At 39.4% G+C, this 22912-nt stretch overlaps 1 protein-coding gene across 6 annotated transcripts in view; it reads right to left on the bottom strand.

Moving 5' to 3' along the window:
• The window catches only part of ARID2 (AT-rich interaction domain 2), a 105474-nt gene that overhangs the window by 33144 nt on the left and 49418 nt on the right, over positions 1–22912 (bottom strand). For all 6 annotated transcript variants that reach the window (XM_083463233.1, XM_083463230.1, XM_083463234.1 and 3 more), the window contains 3 exons: positions 5893–6026; positions 5554–5772; positions 2484–2551 (listed from right to left, as the gene is read on the bottom strand). In XM_083463233.1, the coding sequence (XP_083319359.1) occupies positions 2484–2551; positions 5554–5772; positions 5893–6026 (421 nt within the window). The remainder of the gene's footprint in view (positions 1–2483; positions 2552–5553; positions 5773–5892; positions 6027–22912) is intronic.

Consider the following 22912-nt stretch of genomic DNA (forward strand, 5'->3'; position numbering starts at 1 on the left):
TAGCAATAACTATTTGTGGCCTTTTTGGTGTAACGACCAAATGGCATGGGACACAATTCTTCCCCCCTAGAAGCATGGCACCCATATGTAGAAGGAGCCCCCAAAATATGCAAACAGAGCGTTCCCCAACCCAGCAATATGAATGCATAGTCATTCAGTGCACCAGGCTATTGCGGTGGTACCTTGGTTCTCAAACGCCTTGGTTCTCAAATGCTGAAAACCCCGAAGTAAGTGTTTAGGTTTTCGAACGTTTTTCAGAAGCCGAATGTCCGATGTGGCTGTTGGCTATTGTTTCCGGGGCATCTGCACCAATCAGAAGCTTCGCCTTGGTTTTCGAACATTTCGGAAGTCAAACAGACTTCCGGAACGGATTAAGTTTGGCGCTTTTGTTTTTGCTATTTATTTTGTGTTTTTGGTGAATTTGTTTTTGTGACTGTGTGAAACCCAGTTCAGCTACTGATTGGTTGATTGACTGTGTGACTGTGGAAATGGATAAAAGTGCCCCCCCATCCAAACAATGACTATCATCAGTGCAGGTAAGGGGGGAAATAATTTTAATTTTTATCATCTACAATACTGTCTTATTTATTTTATAGTACAGTACATTGATTACTGCTTTAATTTAATGGATCAATGTTCTTGTTAGACAGCAAAATTCGTGTTAAATTTCTGTTTTTGGGGTTGTTTTTAAGAGACTGGAACAGATTAATCCGTTTTGCATTGCTTTCCATGGGAAAGTGCACCTTGGTTTTGGAATGCTTTAGTTTTGGAACAGACTTCCGGAACGGATTAAGTTTGAGAACCAAGGTACCACTGTACAGCTACCAAATTCTGGCCCATTCCACTTCCTCCAAGCTTGTATTGTTTTTAACTAAGTGGAAAGTATGGGCTGGGAGGCAATATGGGATTGCATGCATCCTTTGCCATCAACAACTGTTTGCAGTGAAGGGAAATGGCCTCAATTTTAAGTGGTGCTGTGCTACAACTGCTAGACGTAATTGAATAAAACTTTGGACACTTTTCTCAAATAGAAGTTTTTATTAGAAAACCAATATTTCAATGAGATAAAGATAAAACCCTCAGTGAGAAACCATTTTTAATTACTGAATGCTACCATTTTTGCTATGAAGGCAAATTGACATTCTCCACATTTCTTCTATTATTATTAATCTTATTTTCTCACTTTATACTTTTTTCTCTGTGAAATAGATTTATATTTAAAATAGTAATAGCTAACTGCCTGAAAAATGTGATATATGGAAAGTTTTTCACTAGTGCCTAAGAAATGTTAAATCTGGGCAGAAAAGTCAAATTTACTTCATAGATACAGGTCCTTTTTAGTTTCACACACTTCTGTCAATAAAATTAAATTACATACAGTAGTACCTTGGGTTACATACGCTTCAGGTTACAGACTCCGCTAACCCAGAAATAGTACCTTGGGTTAAGAACTTTGCTTCAGGATGAGAACAGAAATCGTGCTCTGGCAGCACAGCAGCAGCAGGAGGCCTCATTAGGTAAAGTGGTGCTTCAGGTTAAGAACAGTTTCAGGTTAAGAACGGACCTCCGGAACGAATTAAGTATTTAACCCGAGGTACCACTGTATTTTAAAATGTATTTCACTTTTATGACCTCAAGTGCCTCAAATTCGGTTTCAAATGTGTCAAATTCTGCATTGTTTTCATCAACACATCAACATATATAATACAATCCACCTGTACTGTCATTATTTGCTTGTTGCAAAAAATGATGAAGTAATTAATAATTCTTACATATTAACACAAAAAGATGCTTTACCTTAAGTTTTCTTGTTAGTGGATTAATACAGCTGACCGTGCCCTCTAGTGGGCAAACAAATGTTTTGGGGCTCTTAAATAAAGCATCTGTAATACATCCACTGTGTGCATGAAATGCTATATTTTGGGGCCTAATATATAGTGCTCATGGCACAGTAACCACCTCAATTGTTTATCACACACATAGGTCAAAATATGGCATACAAGGCTGAGTGGTGGTGTGCAACATGCAACAATGCAATGTCTTCTCAAGGAACAGTGCACACAGCCTATCGTGAACACTATCCACGCTCAACAAAATAACTGACATGGATGTGCAAACTTGGTTACGTGAAACTCAGCTGAAGTTGTACATATAACTTTGGAGCTGACTAAGGAGACTTTCACACATTCTAAATGCTGTTTCTCAATACTAATCTACAATAACACAGTCGCTGTATTATTACCTCCAGCAGCACCTACTGGGGAGAAGGAAGCTTTCAATCTATCCCTGCACCTACCCACTTATTTGAAATACCTGAGAGCTCTTTATCTGATCCACTCTAAATAAAATTCCCTTCTTCTCTTTAGTCTAGCTTTGCCACTACTATTTAAGCGCAATGTTTAAGCTGCACTGTTGAACTGTAAGGCTCTATCACACATTTTTTTTTGACATGCTGTTTTTAAAACTATATTTTAAAAAATTACCTTAACAAAATCTCTATCCGTTTTCTCCTTCCATTCTTCACCAAACACAGTAGAAAATGAACCTAAAGCTATGAGTTAAAAAGCATTAAAGTTACAATTAAAAATTGTCCATAAACAGCTGTGACAATACTATAGATAATTTGAAAACAGTGTAATTTTGCGGTATTGTGGCCAGCCAATCTTATTCAGTTGCAATATACTTTTCTAGTACCAATATTACAGTTTATTAGAAGTAGCATAAATATTTTTTAAAAATTGTTTTGAGTTATGTCTTCTGCTTGGAGTAGGGTATTTACAACATGGAGAAGAGTGATTTCTTTTGAAGGGCAATAGCCCATTATATCAACTATTCTAAAGCAGCATGAATTGGACTGCTGTTAAGTAGAATGGGGTGTGTGTGTTCTTTTATCAATCCTGAATAATAAAGGAACTACCTGCTATAATTATGCCACAGGCTAAACAAGCCAGGAAGAAGAAAAAATGAGTGAAAAAATCTATGCTGAAGAAGTAAACTCTGCGTTATGAAAATTCAAATGTTGTGCTTAAAAACATTATGCAAATAACATTCAAAGAAACTTGCTTAGTTGCATAAAGCTGTTCATTTTGCTTGCTTTGATCTGAATCTCATATTTGAGTTCTTGCACAAAGTAGAATTTTCTTGAAAGAAACTAGCATGGCAAGAAGGGGATAACTTCAAGCCACATATTTCTTAGGTGCACACAATTCCCTGCATGTTGGTGTTCTCTGTCTACAGTTTCCAGCCTGCTTAGAAACCTGCTTAAAAAAACCCAAGTGGAAATGCAGACACCCAGAAATCTGTCCACATTCAGATCCTACAGTGTATGTAAAGAAGGCATCCTGGTTCCTTTCTAAGTTTAAAAACAGTATTGGCTAAACCAGGGGTTGTCAACCTGGTCCCTGCCACCCACCAGTGGGCGTTTCAGGATTCTAGGTGGGCGGTAGGGGGTTCTATGGCACAAGCTGAATCCTCCTTCCATCGAGCACTGGTGGGTGGTCAAGAATTTTACCATAAAGAAAGATGCATTAGTGGGTAGTAGGTATAAAAAAGTTAACTACCCCTGGGCTAAACCCTAAAAGGTTCATTGAACTGTTTAAGATAATCACAGGAATTGATGTGGTTAGTTCCAAGGCTCATCCTATTCTCTGAACAAAGGAATGTTCTATGTGCACAAGAAACTAACATGTGTGAATGGAGTAGTCTCCTTTATTACAGAGAATGGGAAATCTCTGCATACCTGAGCCTTTAGACTGCACTCTTCAAGTCTAAATACTTGATTTTTAGGATCTGGACAACTGACTTATATGCAATGCTGATCAAAGTTTGATAACAAGCAGCTGCATAGAATTCAAATCCTAAAATTTACTCTCTGGAATATGCCTGCAATAGGGAATATTTTTTTAAGGCAGATGTGACCCCCCCCCAAATGCATCTCCTATGCTCTTTTTGGAGTGATAATAGTGTTATACAGCTATGTTGAAACACACATTTCTCTAGGTACCAGAGTAAAATTTTACACAGGAAGTGTAGTTCTGTCTTCAGCTGGAAGCTGGCCAGCTGCAGACTCTCTGATTTAATCCAAATTGGCCTTTATGGCAGGAGTTCAACATCAAATTCTGTCAGTTTCAATAAATATAATGGCTGTATTCAGATGTCACACTCAACCATAGTTTAGTAAGACTCCACTCTTTTTTCCTCTTCTTCAGCAATGCAGTCTCTTCTCCTTCGGATGCAGCAGTTAATGCTAACTATGGTTTGTTTAAACTAAACAAGCCAGCTTCATAATTCATGAAGCATGATCCATAATCAAAGTTTCTGTAGTTTGGAGACAACAAGCAGCAGCAAATCTAACCTGGAAGTGGAAGTTTCCTAATTGCTCTTTGTAGCCAAATCAGAAGCAGGGAGAAGGGCAACAGCCCAAGGCTTGCTGCAGCTCATGCATCCTACATTAACCTATGGTTTAGTATGATATCCAAATGCGGCCAGAGACTGCATACATGTCCTTTTACCAGTGGTTCAAAAGCACATCTCTTCAGCAATTATTCTCACCTAAATCTCTGGCTGCAAGAAACAAATAACCCCCGCTCTCCCCAAAACCCCATTAGTTTGTTTATTCCAGTCTTCATAAACACATATTTGGCCACGATCCTTGTTCTACTCTAGACTAACAAAGCAAGACATGATTAACCATTTCAAGGAAACACAAGAGATGCTTGAAATACTGAAATTTGTTTGAAATTCACACTATTGTGAAATATTAAAGAAAGAAAAGAAAGTTACAAAAACTTGCACAAGTGTGCTATAGAAGCAATGAGACCGGAAGGATCTCAGCAGAAGAACACTGCAGGATACAGATCTACTGGACAAAAAGTGGGTCAGCTTACTGGAGGTAATAGAATCAGCGTCATTTTAACTTTAATGTATCGTCTCACCAGTGACTTGCGAAAACTTTAGGGTCAAGTACCAATCCAAAATATCCCCTCAGTTCAGGGGTTGGTTCCTAGATGAAATTATTGGAATATTGTTTCTACGTATTAGGCTGCTATTAATAGCCCTGTCTTGTGCACCTTTTCTCAGAAATGTAGTAACTATTTGTTTAAGTCTGAGGAAAGAAAGAAAATTCTATGTTGGGAATCATTAGGAAAGGGACTGAAAAGGAAATATCCTCTAGAATAACAGTGTTATAGACAATCAAGGATGTGCACCGATCTATCAACAGACTTAGTCATGGTAGCTAAATGGAATGTACAGATGAATGACTGGGATTCCTCTGAATGTCAGTGGCTGGGAAGAGACACAGTGGTGTTGAAGACTGCTGCCTTCACGGACTTTTGTAGGCATCCCAGAAACATCTGGTTGGGCAGTGCTGAAAGCAGGATGCTGAATCATCAGTCTGATTCAACAGGACTCTTCTTTTGTAGGATTATGAAACAGGTAGGATAGAAGATGGGAAAAGACAGAGCATGCAGAAGGAAAAGAGGAACAAGGAAACAACTCTGCTACATAGTAGTACACTTGCTCATCAAAGGATTATTCAAAGTAGAAACTTACTGTCATCAAATACCCCAGCGTTAGCAAGCAGCAAAGTGATGATTTTGGGGTCCTTGTCAAGCTGCATAACGTGTTTGCTTTCATTTGATAGAAGAGTGCACACATTAATAGCAAAGTCCACTTCATTTGGGAGTCCAGATAACAGAGAAAGCACCAATTTACTATAGTCATTTGGAGAATTAAAGTCCATAGATAGCCCATAACTTTGTCGAAGAAAATCTATTTATAAAGGCAAAAATACATCATTAGCAACCATGTACCTGTATGTTTTTTGTACCATTTGTCCAACAGAAATCAAGGACAAATGGCGCTACCATTGACTAATTTGTCAAAATTTACCTGACACGCTGTGCTGCTGGTAATTATAGGAAGATGGAATTGCACCTATAGGAAGTTGAGGCTTTGGATTGCCTGGTTGTACCTCATCATCATCCTCTCCAAAGTGATGTACTTTCTCGTACTTTTCTAGATAACTGAAATGAAGAGCAAGGATTTTTCACTACGTAGAACTTCATACTGTACAATCATACAATGCTAAAAAACTGTAAATTGCTTTAATTTAGCATCTCAGTGAAACTTAATAAATTGAGGAATTCTTAAATAAATAGAACACACCCTAGATCCAGACTATTAAGTTCTGATTTGAAGGGCACAATCATATTCCAAAACATCCATAAATGTATTTTATATAGGTTATTCTATAGCATTATATTTTAACTGCATTGCAGACCTTCAAACTGACTATTAAACTTTTGAAAATAAACCAACCCACCCCCACAAACACTAAATGTACATTACAGCAGTTCTACTAGATACACCTACAACTGAAAAACTGAGTATATTTTTTGCAGCTTGCTGGTACCCACAAGGCTAATTTCAGGTACTGGCATCAGGGTCAACGGAATTAGACACAGACTTGAACAAAATCTTCATTGTTGATCACTACCCCCATTGCTTTAATGTTTGGTATTACTTCATACCAACATCTAGAAGGGTAACCAAGATCAGTGTCCTACTTAATGTAAGACATTTCAAAACATTGCCTAGCACACCCAGTCAGCATAAAAGCAAGGATTAGTTCAGATGACCATCAAAATCATTGTTTGAAGAATTAGCAATAAGTCAAAGCTCCATTCTTCACTGCAGAGAATGCGTAGGCAAAACAGCACCCAGCTGGATTGAACCCCACCACTGCTGATGTCAACCTGAGATGTCAACTGATTGACATGTGAGTGTGGTTTGTGGAAAATGGCCTCATGGGCAAAGACTGACCTGTGAGTCTGAGGTTGCCCACCTCTCCTTTAGACGATTGGGATGAGATGTCTGAATTGGATCACTATATTTACACCCCCAGTGGTTCAGAGAAAGACTTTGCCCAACAAAGGGATTTCAGAGTTTGTGGAAGACTTTTAGTCAGCAACCCTATGTAGACAGTGACACCCCACCCAACTAAACTCAGTGAGAATTACTTCCAAGTAAATATGAATAGGATCGGGCTCTTAGGATCAAAAAGGTGGACTCGGCCTCTCTCAAGGAAAATTAGTCTCTTGGGGCCCAAGGACTTTCTAAGGCAAGGGCCTTTTAATTATGCCCAGCGAGATGAAGCACAGACTCTTAACACTTGTAAAATGAGCTTCTAGAGAACTATTCCCACCATAAAGTTACCACATTCTTGCTTTAAGAACAGCAACATGGCAGAGTACATTTTAAGAGTATTATTTTCCACTTGTACAAATATAAACTTTTACAAAAATGTTTTCAAAGTGGTGATTTCATAGTTGTGGCAAATATGAACAAAAAACATTTATTTTTCAGATTAATTCAACTTGTCTCCCACTCACGCTCAGAGTGGTCTATGGGGACTTCCAAAGAAGTCTCCCATCGAGGAAGACCAAACAACCTTACCATCAGAGAAAGAAGTATATTGGGCACCTTCAGAACTTTCCTTGCTAAAAAGTGTTTTCTTTTAATAACCATTTCTGGTCTAGCCAGCCACTTCAGAATCCCACTCAACTCAACCTTACTCTGTTTAAGCGAAGAGAGTAATATGTTCCTGAGTCACATATACAATTACTAATGTGTAGAAACATTAGCATCCCCTTATCCTGTTTCCAGACAGTGAATATATGTATTGTATTTTTTCTATTTTATAGTTCTATCCAACAATCCTCAATGGAGTGAGAATACACCTGCAGCAGCATACAAAAGAAAAAAGGGGGGGGGGGACAGCAACTGAACCACTTAAAACAAGAATTCAAACATACTAAGCACAAAATGGAGAGCAAGGATATTAAAAAAACAAAACAAAAAACTATACAAAGGCCTTTCTATAGCAGAAACAACAATTCAAACTCAAAAGCCTTTCTAAAAAGGGAAGTCTTGGCTAATTTGCCAAATCTCATAAAGGAGCTGGCAGGTGCACTTCTCTAGAAACTAAAAAAAGGGGTTGGGGTAGGGGAAGCCACACAGAGAAGATCGAAGATCTAACTGCTCTCATTTTGCTTCCATGAACCAAGGACCTTCTGAAGATGCCAGATAATGTGAGGAAATGTCATTCTGGGCCCAGATTGTTTAGTCAAGACTTCTGAAACCTGCTGATGCGCTGGCTAAGCCAGCCTTCCCCAAAGGCTGCACTGGCTACGACTGCTGGAAGTTGTAGCCTAAAACATCTGGAGAACATTAGGCTGGTGTCAGTACTGGTTTGAGGCAGTGCACAAATTACATGGGGAAATCTATGGTGCACATTTTCAAAACTGGCATCATGAGATATCTCCAAGGCAGTCTAGTGAAAAGTCTTACAGCTACTTTTTGCAACAGTTATGGTTTCACAACAAACAAAAGACATGGAGCATGTTACAGTTGTGCAGCACAGAGAATGTAATTCTTGATGATTTATTATTATTATTATTCATTTATTGGCTCGGGGCACAATATAACAGGAACATTGCCTACACAAACTTCAGTGAAATAGCAGCTGAGCTCCAATGCAAACTTACAATCATTTTGCATTCATGTTACAAGCATTCCTGGTGGATTAAGCCCTTGCCCTCCTAATTCTGCCCCTTCCACTCTGAATTTTGTCTTAGCCAAAGCAGAGGGCGAGTTTTGTGCAAGCATTTTTATCATCAAAAGGCAAACCATTTTATTTACTTAAACTACTTATATACTGGTTTTCATGACAAAGCTCTCCCAAGGCGGTCTGCAGAAGTTAACTAAAGCCTTAAATCAAAAAAAACAGAAATAAAGCAGTAGTATTACACAAACTAAAAACAACTATACTTTAAATCTAACTCACATCACTAATAGAATGCAAATTGAAGTTTTAAAGTAAATTTAAAAAGTAACAGATACATCTTATACATCTTTTGGGATCTTTTTTTAAAAAGAAACTCAGAGTCTGGGGCACCTGCACAAGGGCACCAATAGAAGCCTTTACCAGTGCCATGGCACCCGCCAGGTTGGCGACCCCTGCTTTAGAGATTTGACTATATGTTCAGTGTTTGCTATATAAAACATAGAGGCATCCTTTACAGTAAAATAAAATATACCACATAAATCTATTATATTCCCCCTTTTTAAAAAAAAATATGTAAGTGATATGTGTCTAATCCTCCGATGAAAAGCTCCTGCACACATCCTGCTTCTAAAACCAAACTAGATTACAGTGGAAGTAGTTACCCATTTATGTTGTGGCATTAAGGAAACTGTATTTTAGCTGTCTCTGCGTTAGCATCAGTGATTGATTTCCCTACAGTCCACACTCTACCACAAGCTACAACATTTCTGAATTTTGCTTTGCAAAGTGATGTTTGAGCAGATTTCTCATTTGTTTCTCTACTCCATTAATTGACTGTATCCACATTTTTATATGTTTAAGGTTATCGACAGGTTCAAAACATTAGGGTAGTATCCACCACTGTGCAAGCAGCATTCCACTAACACAACAGGATTTCCTTTTCCTTTCTTTTTGTGGGCTCCCAAAATCTGTTCCAGACGGTTCCCCAAGCAGATTATGAGGGTGTATGGGGATGCACACAGAAGAGGAAATTAGGAAGAAGTTTGGCATCAATGAAGGGCAGTATTTCAATATGAGTAGGAAAATGAGAGTACCTCTATCTATCTATCCTATTTATATTATTTTATACGCACATATTCATAATTTTAAAACTTCAAACTCCCTTTCGAATACTGAAAAAAGTAAACAATTCTTTTTTAAAGGTTAAATTACAGCTTTCCACTTTTCTGTTGGAAGAAAATACCTTCTTCAATTTCATTCTGTATTACAATATAGAAAAACAAATCATCCTCTAAAAATAAACAGGTGTGTTTTTAATTCATAGCTCCATTAATTAAAATTGGCTTGCCCATAATTAAAATCAAGCACAGTTTAGAGTGCAATCTTACATGGGACAGGGTCTAAGTCAGTGTGTGTGTGTGTGTGTGTGTGTGTGTGTGTGTGGCGGCTAGCTCCATATTCTAATCGTTTTCTAGGCTTTTAAAAATGCAATGTATTGTTTAAATTGAGGGCTGTCACCTGTCCTCTTGTTCTCTGTAAAGCACAATTGAATACAGTGGTCCCAACTGCTATGGACCAAAATTTATTAAATAATAACATAATTAAATAAAAACTGTGCCCTGTAAAAAAGCTTGAGGGTCCTGAAGCCACAGAGATGGCTTTAGTTTTGCTGCAACTAAGAATATAAAATTCTTTAGGAAGAGGGCAGGGTGGGGGTTGTTTTTTTAAAAAACCTTTTAGGAGGCTAAAGTATGATAAAATTCAAAAAGACTTTAGATAGAAATTATTTGCAGAATGAGGCTGAAAATTTTTCCTATCATGGGACTCTGCCAGAAACAGTTTGGTTACCTTCAGAGTGAACAGACATACCTGCCCTAGCAGAGTACATGCCTGCAAGCTCAATTTTCACAGGTAACGGGTGTGCCCTGCCTTGGCTATAAGCCTGCAGGGTGGGCATGAGAACTTGGGACAACTTTGCTGCTCTAGTATGGTCTGGGATTAGAATTCTGGCTTTGCCCCCAGAATTAGTTCTGGGACTAAATCAGCTTTTGCCTGCTGCTGAACCCTGCTTAAATAGAGGTTCTTCTCTTTCTCTCAAGCAAGAGCCTCTGCCATTGTGTCTGGGGCATGAGCTAGGATAGCATGGGATACAATAAAGCACTCTATGATTTAGAACCAAAGGAAGGACTTTATAGTTTAAAAACCATGGAATATCACAACCCAGAGTACTACAATCTTGGTCTTGTAGAAAACTCATTTTAACACTGATGCTATTAATGGCATGCAAGCTATAGGACAAAGCTTTCCTATAAATCTCATCTGTTAATTCTCAGAGTGGCTAAAACATCTGTGCCCAGAGAACAGAGAATTTCCATTCTTGATATCACTAGTGCAATAAAGGCTGAAAACATGTACAAAGAGGGTTTTTAGAATGAATGTACACTAGCAGTACTGTTAGCTGTCCAATGCAAGCATAACAAATCAAAATAATACTGCAGCTACTTAATTTAATGTTTTAAAGTATGGCCTCAATGAGAAGCAGCCAAAAGAAATACACCGCTATACTACTTGGGGGAATGCTGAGATGGAGAAATGTTTTGGCTCAAACTAGAACCATTTCAATAGAAAGAAAAAGTGTTGCATTTAGCATATGGGGAGAGTAGAAGCAGCTATTCTAAACCAAGCAGCTATCTCCACTATCCAACTCTGTTTTCCATGTGATACTCATGACTATTGCTGAATCAAAAGGTGGCTGATGATCCAACCTATTTTAACTTAAATTCAAATGGTCAGGTTCCATAAGGGAAACTACTGTATCTAATATGAATTCAGGTCAGATTTGATAGAAAACTGGTTATCTTACACTGAGCACTTGAAAAGAAATTGGTAACACTATGGTGCTAAGGCATCAACAATTGGCAGCCCTTGAGTAGTGTGTCATGTGGTCTCCCTATTGTCAACCCCAGACAGAAGAGAATGATACAGGGCAGCAGCATCTGTGACAATGAAACTTGGTGGCAAACTATGGGAATTTCCCCCTCCTTATCACAGTGGTCCTCTGACAAAATTACATTTCTGACCAGAGTCCCAGGCCTTTAATAAAAGCAAAGAGCAGTAGCGTCTTAATGACTTGGGAGAGATTTGAGGTGGGGTGTGGAGTCTAAGCGTGTGTGCGCGCGTGCACACACACACACACACACACGCTCTCTCTCTCTCTCTCCTTACAATAAAGAAAAGGAATTATGTGGCTGAACGTTATCCTGATGCTTACTATTCCAAATGATTGCAAATAAATTGCAAACTTATTTCTCTGTTGTACATTAATATATCTTCTATAATAAGTTAATTTAGACAATAGTGCTATTTTCTGAATTGTATAGCAGGTTATGATGTATGGAGTGACGTGTAAGTTATTACTTGTTTGATTTACAGTGAAGGTTATTGGAAGCAGCGACAGCAAAGAGAGAGGGAGAGAGAGAACGAAAGACAATCTCTTGTTTCTTCATAGACCACTGAACTGGCATGAAGCATATGGGGGCAGCTGAGTCCAAGTTTAACAAATTCTTTCATCATGACAATGGCAGAGCACGGGGGTGGGAGAGGACTTTAAATGTTAAGTAGCAATCAATTTTTAAACTGTCTAAATTAAGAGTTTACGATAATGCAATATTGAATAAAGAAAAGATCTCCGTGTTGTGCTGTTCTTTTGTTCTGGTACCACACGGCAGAACAAAACAAATGACTGAAAAATGAAACAAGTATCACTTTCCCAGATTTTTGCTGGTGTATAAATAGCATAACGCAAAGCAATCAAACTACAACTTTCATACATACCATTTAAAAAACCAAGTGACTTAGTTCTGTTTATTGTTCATAACATATAAAAAACACCGGAATTCATTCAGTCTTTAACAAAGTGAGAATAAGTCAAAAAGACATCTTAGAAAAGGCTGCTCTCTACTGGAAAAATTACAAAATTGCTACATTACCTACTTTGCTAGAGAGTAAGAGAAAAAACAACAGCCCTCAAGCAAAAGAGGAAAACGTGTAAAATACAAAATACATGCAAGGTGATTTTTCAACAAGTATTATTCCCAAGACAGATCTGTCAAGAATAGAAATATATTTCTTTCAATTACAGTTGTAAATGAAAGTCATGTTTCTGACTTTCTTTGTTCACTCAAATGAATTAGCCAGATGTAGCAAAAGAGAGGCCAATCTTTCATCATAACTGCTGCAGCCACTCATGAGCTCTAAACTCCATCTATGATTACCTCCTGCCTACTGAAACAAGTTTCTTAAAAGTACAGCATGTGTGGGGATAACACCCCTCTTCTCAGAAACCCAAACACTGAGCTATGGAGCTGGTGAGTTAGCTGTCTACTTCTGGGAGAATTAACAATCCCACTGATAGCTGTCTTTTAATGGCTACAACGCAGGATACAAGTTTTTTAAATAAAGTGACATCTTTTGAAGGCAGGGAAAAAACAAACTAAAACAGTCTTATTTAACAAATTTTTTACTTCTCCAATAAAAATATTATAAAGGAAAACATTAACATTGTTTCTTCCCTGCTATCAACTGAACTTTATTCAGACAATGGCTTTGTCAACATGACTTACGATTCCTTTCAGGAAAGGCAGGTTTCTTGCTTATGTTTCTATATATCAAACTTAAAACACAGTCATTTCCAGAAGGGTAGCTGTGTTAATCTCTCACAGCAAAAACAAAAGCAAAGTGTGGAAGCTTATGTCATGATAAATGTGTTAGTGCCACAAGACTCTGGTGCTTTTGCTACAAATAGTTTATACAGGACCACAAATGCAAAGCAACACATATTATGTGATGCTACTGCAGGAAGTGCCAGTTTCTGAAGGTTTTGAGAGGAGAATGAGATTCTTGGATTGGCGGAGCATGCAGAGACTAGTCCGGAGTGAGCAAGGCTTCCTTGCCAAATCCAAATTCCAAAACAATGGCTACCAGAAGTCTATAAACAGGGCTAGCTCAACATTTTTGCTGCCTAAGGCCAAGGACATGATAATGCTTGCCTCCAGGACACTGCAAGCTGAATTTTTGTTCAGCCTAAGAGATAGGGCAGCATTCTCTGTTATAGCCAAGGTCAGTGGGCTACCTTAAGGGGTGCTGGGCAACCCATGTGGCACACAGTTCTGTCCATTTTCCCTAGGAGTTGTCTTCTGAAACAGCCACATCCTTCTGCTTGATAGTAGGGCCAGCCTTGACTATGTAATAAAAAACCTTTATTGCTTTATTATTAAGACACTTTTGCCCTGAAGTTATGGAATGAAGCTAATCACGGATATATGTTCAAAGTATCCAGTATAATATTTTAAATACAATTTTTTAAATATTAAGTACAATATTTTAAATATTTAAGTTAGATTTTAAAAAGTTTCCCTTTTAGTTCTAAATCCATAGTAACAGTTATCAGAAAGCATCAATGAAGGCCTATCATACAAAAGCAACAATAATGTTACAATAAGATCATAAATCACAGGAGTGGAAGGAACCACAAGGTTCCTAGTTCAGTCCCCTGCAATGCAGACATTGTTCACCAAATGTGGGGCTCAAACAAGGAGTATGTGAACTAGTTCTCATAACCAGCTACTTTCTGGTTACAAATCTTGACTTGAATTTGGAATTTCAAGAACGATCTAATGGCTAGTGAGCCAAATTCTAATCCTGACTGGATTTAGGACTCACAACATAATTAGTTAGTGGAAATGAGTGCCTCATTGATTTACTCACTTATAAATAATATTTTTAGGTTACCTCCACAATAGCCCTGAAGTAAAATTGTGATACATGCACAGACCAAGATATGCTGTTTCCCACAAAATTCTGAAGGCAGAGGCTGGAACTGAAATCATCAGAAGGAAAGTTCTACTAGTACATGGGATCCATCCCTCTCCCCCCATCAGTTCTAGACATCTGCAGGATAGCTGTTCCTAAGAGTGAAGGATTTACTTATTTTAGGACACATTTTACGGCAGGACTGGCTAATTTGTGGTCCTCCACATGTTATTGTACTACAACTCCCATTAGACCTGGCCAGAATGGGTTAGCCACCCTTGTTTCAGAGTCCAGCTCTCCTAAGTCTGCTTACATAACACAATATAAAACATATTAACCATCACCAAACCTTGGCTTGGTTAAGACAAGCACATTGAACTTAATAAAACGTAAGAGTTGAGGGTCATCCCCTTCACACACTCCTTGAACCGGGGTAACTGTGATATATAGTGCCTGCTAAATATACACATTTGAAAATATATGCCGCACATGTGACATAATAAAGGGATTAACAACTCTCCAGGACATTTTAACAATCCACAAAGGGAGAGAGGGTTTTCAGGGGCAATCAAGAACATTTCTATGCTCACAAAATTTAAGCTGTGTTTACCAGCAATTTGACACAATTGTCAATAAATTTTCAAAAGCACAATACAGTTTGTTTATGTACAAGAGTTCCATCTTTTGGTCTAATTTAAAATAATGGAGCTCTTCCATTACTAAGAGCGCCGAGAAAGGAAAGAAGGTCCAGTAAAGAGCACTCTTAGTTGTACGTTACAATGACCTTAGATCTAAGAACTGTGAAAGGTGTTCCATTTGCAGAATGGGATTTTCCTGATCCTATGGCCTATCGGCATGGTTGGGAGACTTATGGAAATGGTTTCTGATATGGAATAGGGGTCTGCAGATGGAGGAGTCAGCAGAAAACACATTTAAGTAAAACCACATTTCAACATACACTAGATGCCTTGGGATTCAAGCCAACATGCCCATATTTCTTAAAGCTTATCAATGAGCAAGTCTATAATATAAGCACAGTAACCTTAATAAAACCATTATAAGAAATTAAGTATTATTTACATTTGACCCACACCATAACTTTTCCATAGAATAAAAGGCTATAAGTATAAGAGAAAAACTGTTTTGCTAATGCTTTGATGTACTAACTACAGGTACTAACATGTACATATGCTAACTACAACATTGTGCAGAAACAAGGCTGCGAGTTTGAGTTCTTCATCCAGCAGTGAGGACTAGGACATCAACTGACTACAGCATATAATGTCATAACTCTTCATACATGCAGCCATTTCATTTACATAAACATGACAAATGCCTTGGGACAAGAGTTAATAAGCACATACATTATACGAGCACATCAGCAAGCTATGTAAGCCACCACAAATTCTTTCAGTACAGTATTATCCTGGCCTTTGTTATTTTAAAGAAGGTATTTGTATGAAGCTTTTCACAAGTACTTAATAAGTGTGCCCAAATACACTAACACTCAGAATGTTTTTACCCACATATGTTTCACTGAATTCACTAGAGCTTATTTTCACATTTGCTGACAACAGGTGACAAACTGAGACCATACACTACGGGTTTTAAGGAACATTTTTCTAATCTCTGCTTTAAATTTTTCATATAGCTGAAGGGCAAGAAAATGCCAACTCCTGCTGCCTTTCCCTCTTTTTTCACCTGGCACCTATTTCTTCTAGTGTGCTGTCTCTTAAGCCACCTCCTTCCCCCACTCCTCTTTCTCTTGGGAATCTTGCCTCTGTCTGCTATCTTATCAGTCCTACCTAATGTGTCACGATACAAAATATGCATTTGATAACTTTCTGTACCTCCCATATTTCCCTTGCCCCAGCTTCCATTTCTCTTCTTAGGCCCTCAAGCAGGTCCTGTTTGAACTTCCCATTTTCATGATGCCTCCTCAGCATTTGTGTCCTTTGATCCTTTCTTTTGCCCAAAACATTCTCTGCCTCTTTGTCTGAGGCTTCCCAAGTTCTCTTCAGCCCGAAGTCAAAGTAAAAGGTTTGTAATCTTGTCCCTTGAGGCAGATGGAGGGGGAAAAATGAAATATTTTTGCTTAACCTTGAGGCCTCCTGTCATAGCAGTTCCAAGTGCCATTTGCGTGGCGAGACCCCGGGCCCCACAGTTTCCCTCAAAAATAAACATACAGACACGAATATGTTGGGTTAATGGGATAGATTAGGCCACAACTTTACTGGTTACAGATGTGAGCAGTTTGGCTTAGGCATTTGGGTGAAGCCAGGTTATATCCTGACTCCTGCCTGTCTGCAGGAAGTCTCAAAAGGGTCAACCACCAATAGGGGAAGCCCTACAATATACATCAAATAAGAGCACCCCCAGGGTCCCCGATGGGGTCATGGCATGGCCCTAGCCCACGCCTAGGCTTTGGACAGGAACCACACCGCCAGATCCCTTTAACTAACCAGATACCCTTAACAAGGAGGGGCAGGCGGAGGCAACAACCTCCCCTCCCATAAACAAGACTTACCCAATGCCTAACCTTACAAAGTTGTGACGAATGCTGAGAGGTAGGCGAAAGCCAAATGGCCGGTGCCAATTTGCCAAGTGGGGAAATTCCTACCTGGCCCCCACAACCAGGTGGCTGACATTAGTCCATACTAAGGCCAAAGTCAAGCAATGCATAAAAGAGAGGGTGGGTGGGCTGGGAGATCTGACGAGAAGGCAAATGGAGGCTGCACCCCAGCCATGCCCCGGTTTAAACGGCAAGCGGCCACGCCTCCAGCTAACCCGATTGGCCAGCCGGGGGGGGGTATGACACAGCTGGGAGCCCTAATGACGTGGGCAGCATCCTTCTGCCCACTCCCAGGTCACCAGGAGGTCCTGGATGTCCTCCAGCAATGCTGCACCCCCGGTGAAGGGGAGCAGTCATATTATAAAGGAACCAAAAAAAGTTCATTAGAAAACTGTAATTTTGCACTCCTTCACCCACACATTCTGTTTGCCTATTTATCTCTGTACAAATAGAAGACAAACAGTACAATCATATACAGTGGTACCTTGGGTTACATACGCTTCAGGTTACAGACTCCGCTAACCCAGAAATATTACCTCGGGTTAAGAACTTTGCTTCAGGATGAGAACAGAAATTGTGCAGCAGCAGCACAGCGGCAGCAGGAGACCCCATTAGCTAAAGTGGTAGCTCAGGTTAAGAACAGTTTCAGGTTAAGAACAGACCTCCAGAACGAATTAAGTTCTTAACCGGAGGTACCACTGTAGTTACTCAGAAGTACCTTCCACTGTATTCGATGCAGCTTCCTCTAAATTAAACTTGCATCAGCTGACAGCCTTAAAGATACTTTACATTTCACAGAAATTAGTGATGCTTGCAGTGTGTTTAGGACTTAACAATGTGTTTAAATTAACATTTTAAATAAAATTACAGATAGGAAATTACAGGGTGGATACCCATGATAATATTTAGCTAGTCCTTTGAAGCCAGTTCACATAAAGCCAAAGTTTGTAAATTGCGTATAGGCAGAGTATGAAAATGAGCTTCAGGTTGGTGTTCTCTCTTTGCTCAGAGCATTTTGCATGCATTGCAGCTTACACATGTACTTTTGCATACAAGTTGGTTTCACTTAATACACATCACCTACCTAAAAGGGAGCAGGTGCTTATAGCCTTCAGTTCACATACACATCCAGTTTTACTGAAGTATGTCCCTTCTCATATGCCACAAAAATAAAATGTTCCTCAAAAAAGTTTGAACTCCCAACCATCTGTCATACATTCTCCTGTCTGAGCCTCGCATTTCAAGATGAGATTGAAAGAGCTACATAAATATCATAATTGGATGAGATAATCTGAAAAGTCCTAATGTTTGATTGGATGTGCAGAATTTTTTGGACCCCGTGCCTAGATTTTCAGAATTCCGATTTACTATATGATGATGAAGAATCATCAGGACACTGCCTTCTTTGGTTTTACAAGTAAGCCAAAATACCATTACTGACAGGGACTTCTACAAAACTTTTTTGTCTGTTTACAAGCCTGTTTCTTACTTAGCGCTTCTTCCCCCTAGGTTAACCTCCTGCTCCTCATCCCCCTACTATAGTTTTAAGATCTGCAATAAGTCTGCTACTTTTTACCATCAAAAAGCGAACAGAGACTTATTGTTGATTTCAACCCTGCAGCCACACAGCACTAAGACTGGAGATACTCCTGTGCCTGCTCCCACAGTCTGAACTTTGATTAATCTGATTGACAGCTGGGTGGCCCTCCCTTCCTTTCAAGATGCCCTGTAGAAGGTAGGCCACTTCTGGATCTAGCCCTCCAATCTAGAACTGTCTCTTGAGGGCAGCAACTTTTTTTTCCTTATCAGAATAAATGCCAACAACCTGCAATGGAGGGTGGAAGAGGGGTGTAGTGTATTTACAGACACTGTTGGAAGTAGGGGCTACGGTTACCTTACATTTCCAATGACCCCAATTATTTTTTTCTGTTCTGAAAGAAACATTTCCCCCTCTCCAAAAATATTGCCTATTTTAGCCACTTTTCTTTATTCAATAGACTTTAATGGGAGCATCGGAAAATCATAGTCCCAAGTAGGTACATCGTCACCAACTCCATGCCCACTAATCCCCTTGGCTCATCATCCGTTATTCCATAATGCAGTCCAAACCTTTCACATAGAAACATGGCAAACCAAAGGCCTATGCCTGTCTAGCAGACTTTTACGAAAACAATAAACCCATATCAACACAGGAATTACAGGATAAATCAGGAGACATTCAAGTACCCTGGCTAAGGCACCATCAACGACATGACTTCCTAAATAATTCAGCAGTAAAAGCAGTGGTCACTAGGCCCTTGACCACCTTTGAAAGCCTTCTTTTGTCAGCAGAGGAACATGGTAAGGGGATGGTATCCGGAATATACAAAATACTACTCCACAACCCCGTAATCTCACTCAACACAATTAAAAAACAAGGGGAACATGACACAGGTTATGAAATAAACTCTACCCAATGGACTACTGACCTCTCTTTAAATCCATCTCAGCCAAAAGAAGGGAACACACTTTGAAACTTATCTATAGAAGGCATCTGACACCAAAGAAATTGGCATTAATACATCCAGGAACCTTACCAAAATGCTGGAGAGGCTGTACCTCTACAGACACATACCTTCACATGTGGTGGGAATGTCCCCAAATCCAACCCTTTTGTACTGCAGTCCTACAAAAAATATTTAACATAACTAAGCAGGTATTGGAACCCACTCCATAACTGACCCTATTAAATATTTTCCAAGACAATAATGTTCACTTACACCATAAAGAGCTTATAATCCACCTACTCTCAGCAGTGAGAAACTTTGTAGTTGGACACTAAAGAGACTTTTCAGGAGTAAGCATGGACCATCAGTATCAAATTGTATGGGAAACGGCCTTATTAGAAAACTTAACTGACAAACTAAAACTGACATGTGGACAAAAGAAAGAGGACACCTTCACCCCAGCATGTCTTCCTTTTATTACACATACAGTTCAAACTAACAACAGTGATAGCAGGGATCTACCAACAACGTACAGATCAATATGGCTATCAACCTAATATTTCACACACACCCCTTCCACAACCAAATCTCACTACAGTTCATTAGAGGCAATAAAAGACAAATAAGCACGCCCTGACCCCCCCCCCCATCTTCTCTCATCGTTGATGTAAACCAGGCAACCTTTTTCAGCCGCGGGCCGATCCACCGTCCCTCAGACCATGTGGTGGGCCGGACTATATTTTGAAGAAAAAAATGAACAAATTCCTATGCCCCACAAATAACCCAGAGATGCATTTTAAATAAAAGGACACATTCTACTCATGTAAAAACACGCTGATTCCTGGACCATCCACGGGCCAGATTTAGAAAGCGATTGGGCTGCATCCGGCCCATGGGCCTTAGGTTGCCTACCACTGATGTAAACCAATAAATATACAGAAAGAGAACCTACTCGATTGACACTGCCATAAAAACCCCATGAACGTACCAAGTTGACAAAACAGCAAGCTAGCATGTAAGTTTACCTCCCACCCTCTACTCTCTTCCCCTACCTTTGGATATCATATTGTTTTACATTTTACCGAAAGACTTTATAATCTGATTAAGAAAAAAAGTGAGAGACGTTGCACATTCTTTGTAGTTCATGAAAATCTCCAATAAAAATTATTTGAAAAAGAAAAGAAAACCATAGTCCCAGCCAGGATTACACTTCTTGGTTATGCTAAACTGACAAAGTAGTCTGGGATCTCCCATATATAATTTCAGGCCCCAGACCACATCTGTCAGTGCAGACAAAACTGGTAAACCTTGCAGAGCAAGTTCCCGAGACAACACAAAATTATAACAGGCACAGAATACAATCCAGGACAGTATTAATCTATATCTGCTTAATACTGAGCAACAGTATGTGTAAAAAACATCTTCTTACATCTATACAACTGACTCCATATTTCTGATTCAGTATAAGAAATACATATAGTAGGTTTTTTTACAATATTAGAAATGATGATTTCAGAGATTTTTCAAATCAAATTGCAGAAAAAGTAAAAAACAAAAACCCAGTAACAAAGCACAGATATACATGCACTAATGTTTTCACATACAGAATTGTAAAGCACTGCCCTTAATTCTTAGTTTAGCTTTCAATGTATTAATTTCAAACAGTGGGTGCAAAAATTAAGAGAACAGCTTTTCTAATATGAAAGGGAGAACATTTATAAAAACTGTGACTTAAATCTGAATTTCAAAGGGAATGCAAGTTCCACTGGCTCATTAATAAGACATTATTAAACATAACACTTTTAGTATTCCTGTAGAGTTCTTTTTCTATCAGTTTCCCACTAATAAAATGCCACAGTTTTGAGAGGAAGGATCAGTTTTTCTCATTTCACCTACCTTTCTTTCTCAAAATACTCCCAAACAAAGCATAATTTCTCTTCCTGCTCTGAGTTATAATTATGTCTTCATTAGTTTTGAATTGCATTATAGTAAGAATCTCTCAATATCTTGGCAACACAAGCATAATGTGTCAGGCTAACAAGATGCAGTTCATATTTTTTTCTTTTTTTCTTTTTTGGAGAGAGATACCAATATCAAAAAGCAAAGCTGAAGTGTTCATGAAAGCAAAAAAGACATGCTTTCTGCTGATTTCCACTCTGCAATAAGGATATTTTACATTGCATCCTATAAGACATGGGATGTGTCATGCACCTCCTAGGTATACGTAGTTATGGCCCCAGATGTATGGAGAACATAAAAAACCCTCATTGCTAATCGGGTACTTGTAATAATTTAGAACAATTTTCAGTGAGCCACTAATTATTTTATTTTGAATGTAATTTATATCTACTTTGTCTCAAGGATTTGAAAGGCCAACGAAGTTTTGATATTGTCAGGGGTTCAGGAGCAGAGGCAAGGGCAAGGGAGGAAACAGAGAGCGAGGGGGAGGAGGCAGAAGAAAAGATGAGTGATGACGACAACCCGAGATCTCCGAGTCTTTCCAGTGAATCAGAAGATTCACAGAAAGGAGCACCAGTGGCCAGGGCAAGGGCAAGGGGGGAGCCTAGGGGGACACCCCAGGAAGAAAGGGCCAGAGGGGGCTCAGAGGGGAGCAGTGGGAAATCGGGACCAGCGTCACCAACAGAGAGCAGGGGAGAGGAAGGGCGCCAGGTATCAAGCGCTGGCAGCTCACAACAGGAGGGAGGGCACGAGTCAGGAGTGGCCACACCTCCATCGGGGAGCGAAGAAACGGTCAGACGGAAAGTGGAAGGTTGGGCGCGCGCGCCAAGTTCAAATGCACAGGAAGGTGGCGCAGTAAGCAGCCCGGAAAGGGAGCCAGGTCCTAAAGCCCGGCGCAAGGAGACAGGAGGGTCCGGGGGGTCAGCGTCAGAAGAATCCCGGAAGGAAGAGACCCCGGGGGGCAGAGGGACCCAGAGAAGAATGGTCAGGCGGAAAAGGTGGAGTAAGGCTAGGTTAGTAAGCTGGTGCACAGGGGGCGGAGACTCAGACGGAGCTTCGCCGGTCTAACCCTTAAGACGTAGAGCTGCGCGCAGCAGCTTGAGAATGGAAACTGTAACTCAATAAAAGACTTTTACAAGTGACCGCTGGCTAGCGTGATCCTCTGTGAGCTAGGATCTGGAAGCAGCTCTGACAGATATGAACAATAACTGCAAAAATAGCAGATAAAATATTCAAATGTATATTAAAAACATGTGCTTAACTACCCATTACTAATCTTATTTTTGTTTGTATGTCAAAAGATGCACAAATAATGATGAACAGAGTAGTAGGATACAGGTAAGTTATTATTTGATTATTGTATGAAAGACAAATATATTTTTATATGATATAAATAACTTGTGAACATATGAACATCAACCTCAAGCCTGAAACTTTAATTCAAATTTATTAAAAGAAGTGTTAACTCTGGCTCAAAAAGTTAAGAGTTAACAGGAAAGTGTATTTTCAACTTCC

Source organism: Podarcis liolepis (assembly GCF_965112155.1).
Source record: "Podarcis liolepis genome assembly, chromosome: 10".
Classification (NCBI taxonomy): domain Eukaryota; kingdom Metazoa; phylum Chordata; class Lepidosauria; order Squamata; family Lacertidae; genus Podarcis; species Podarcis liolepis.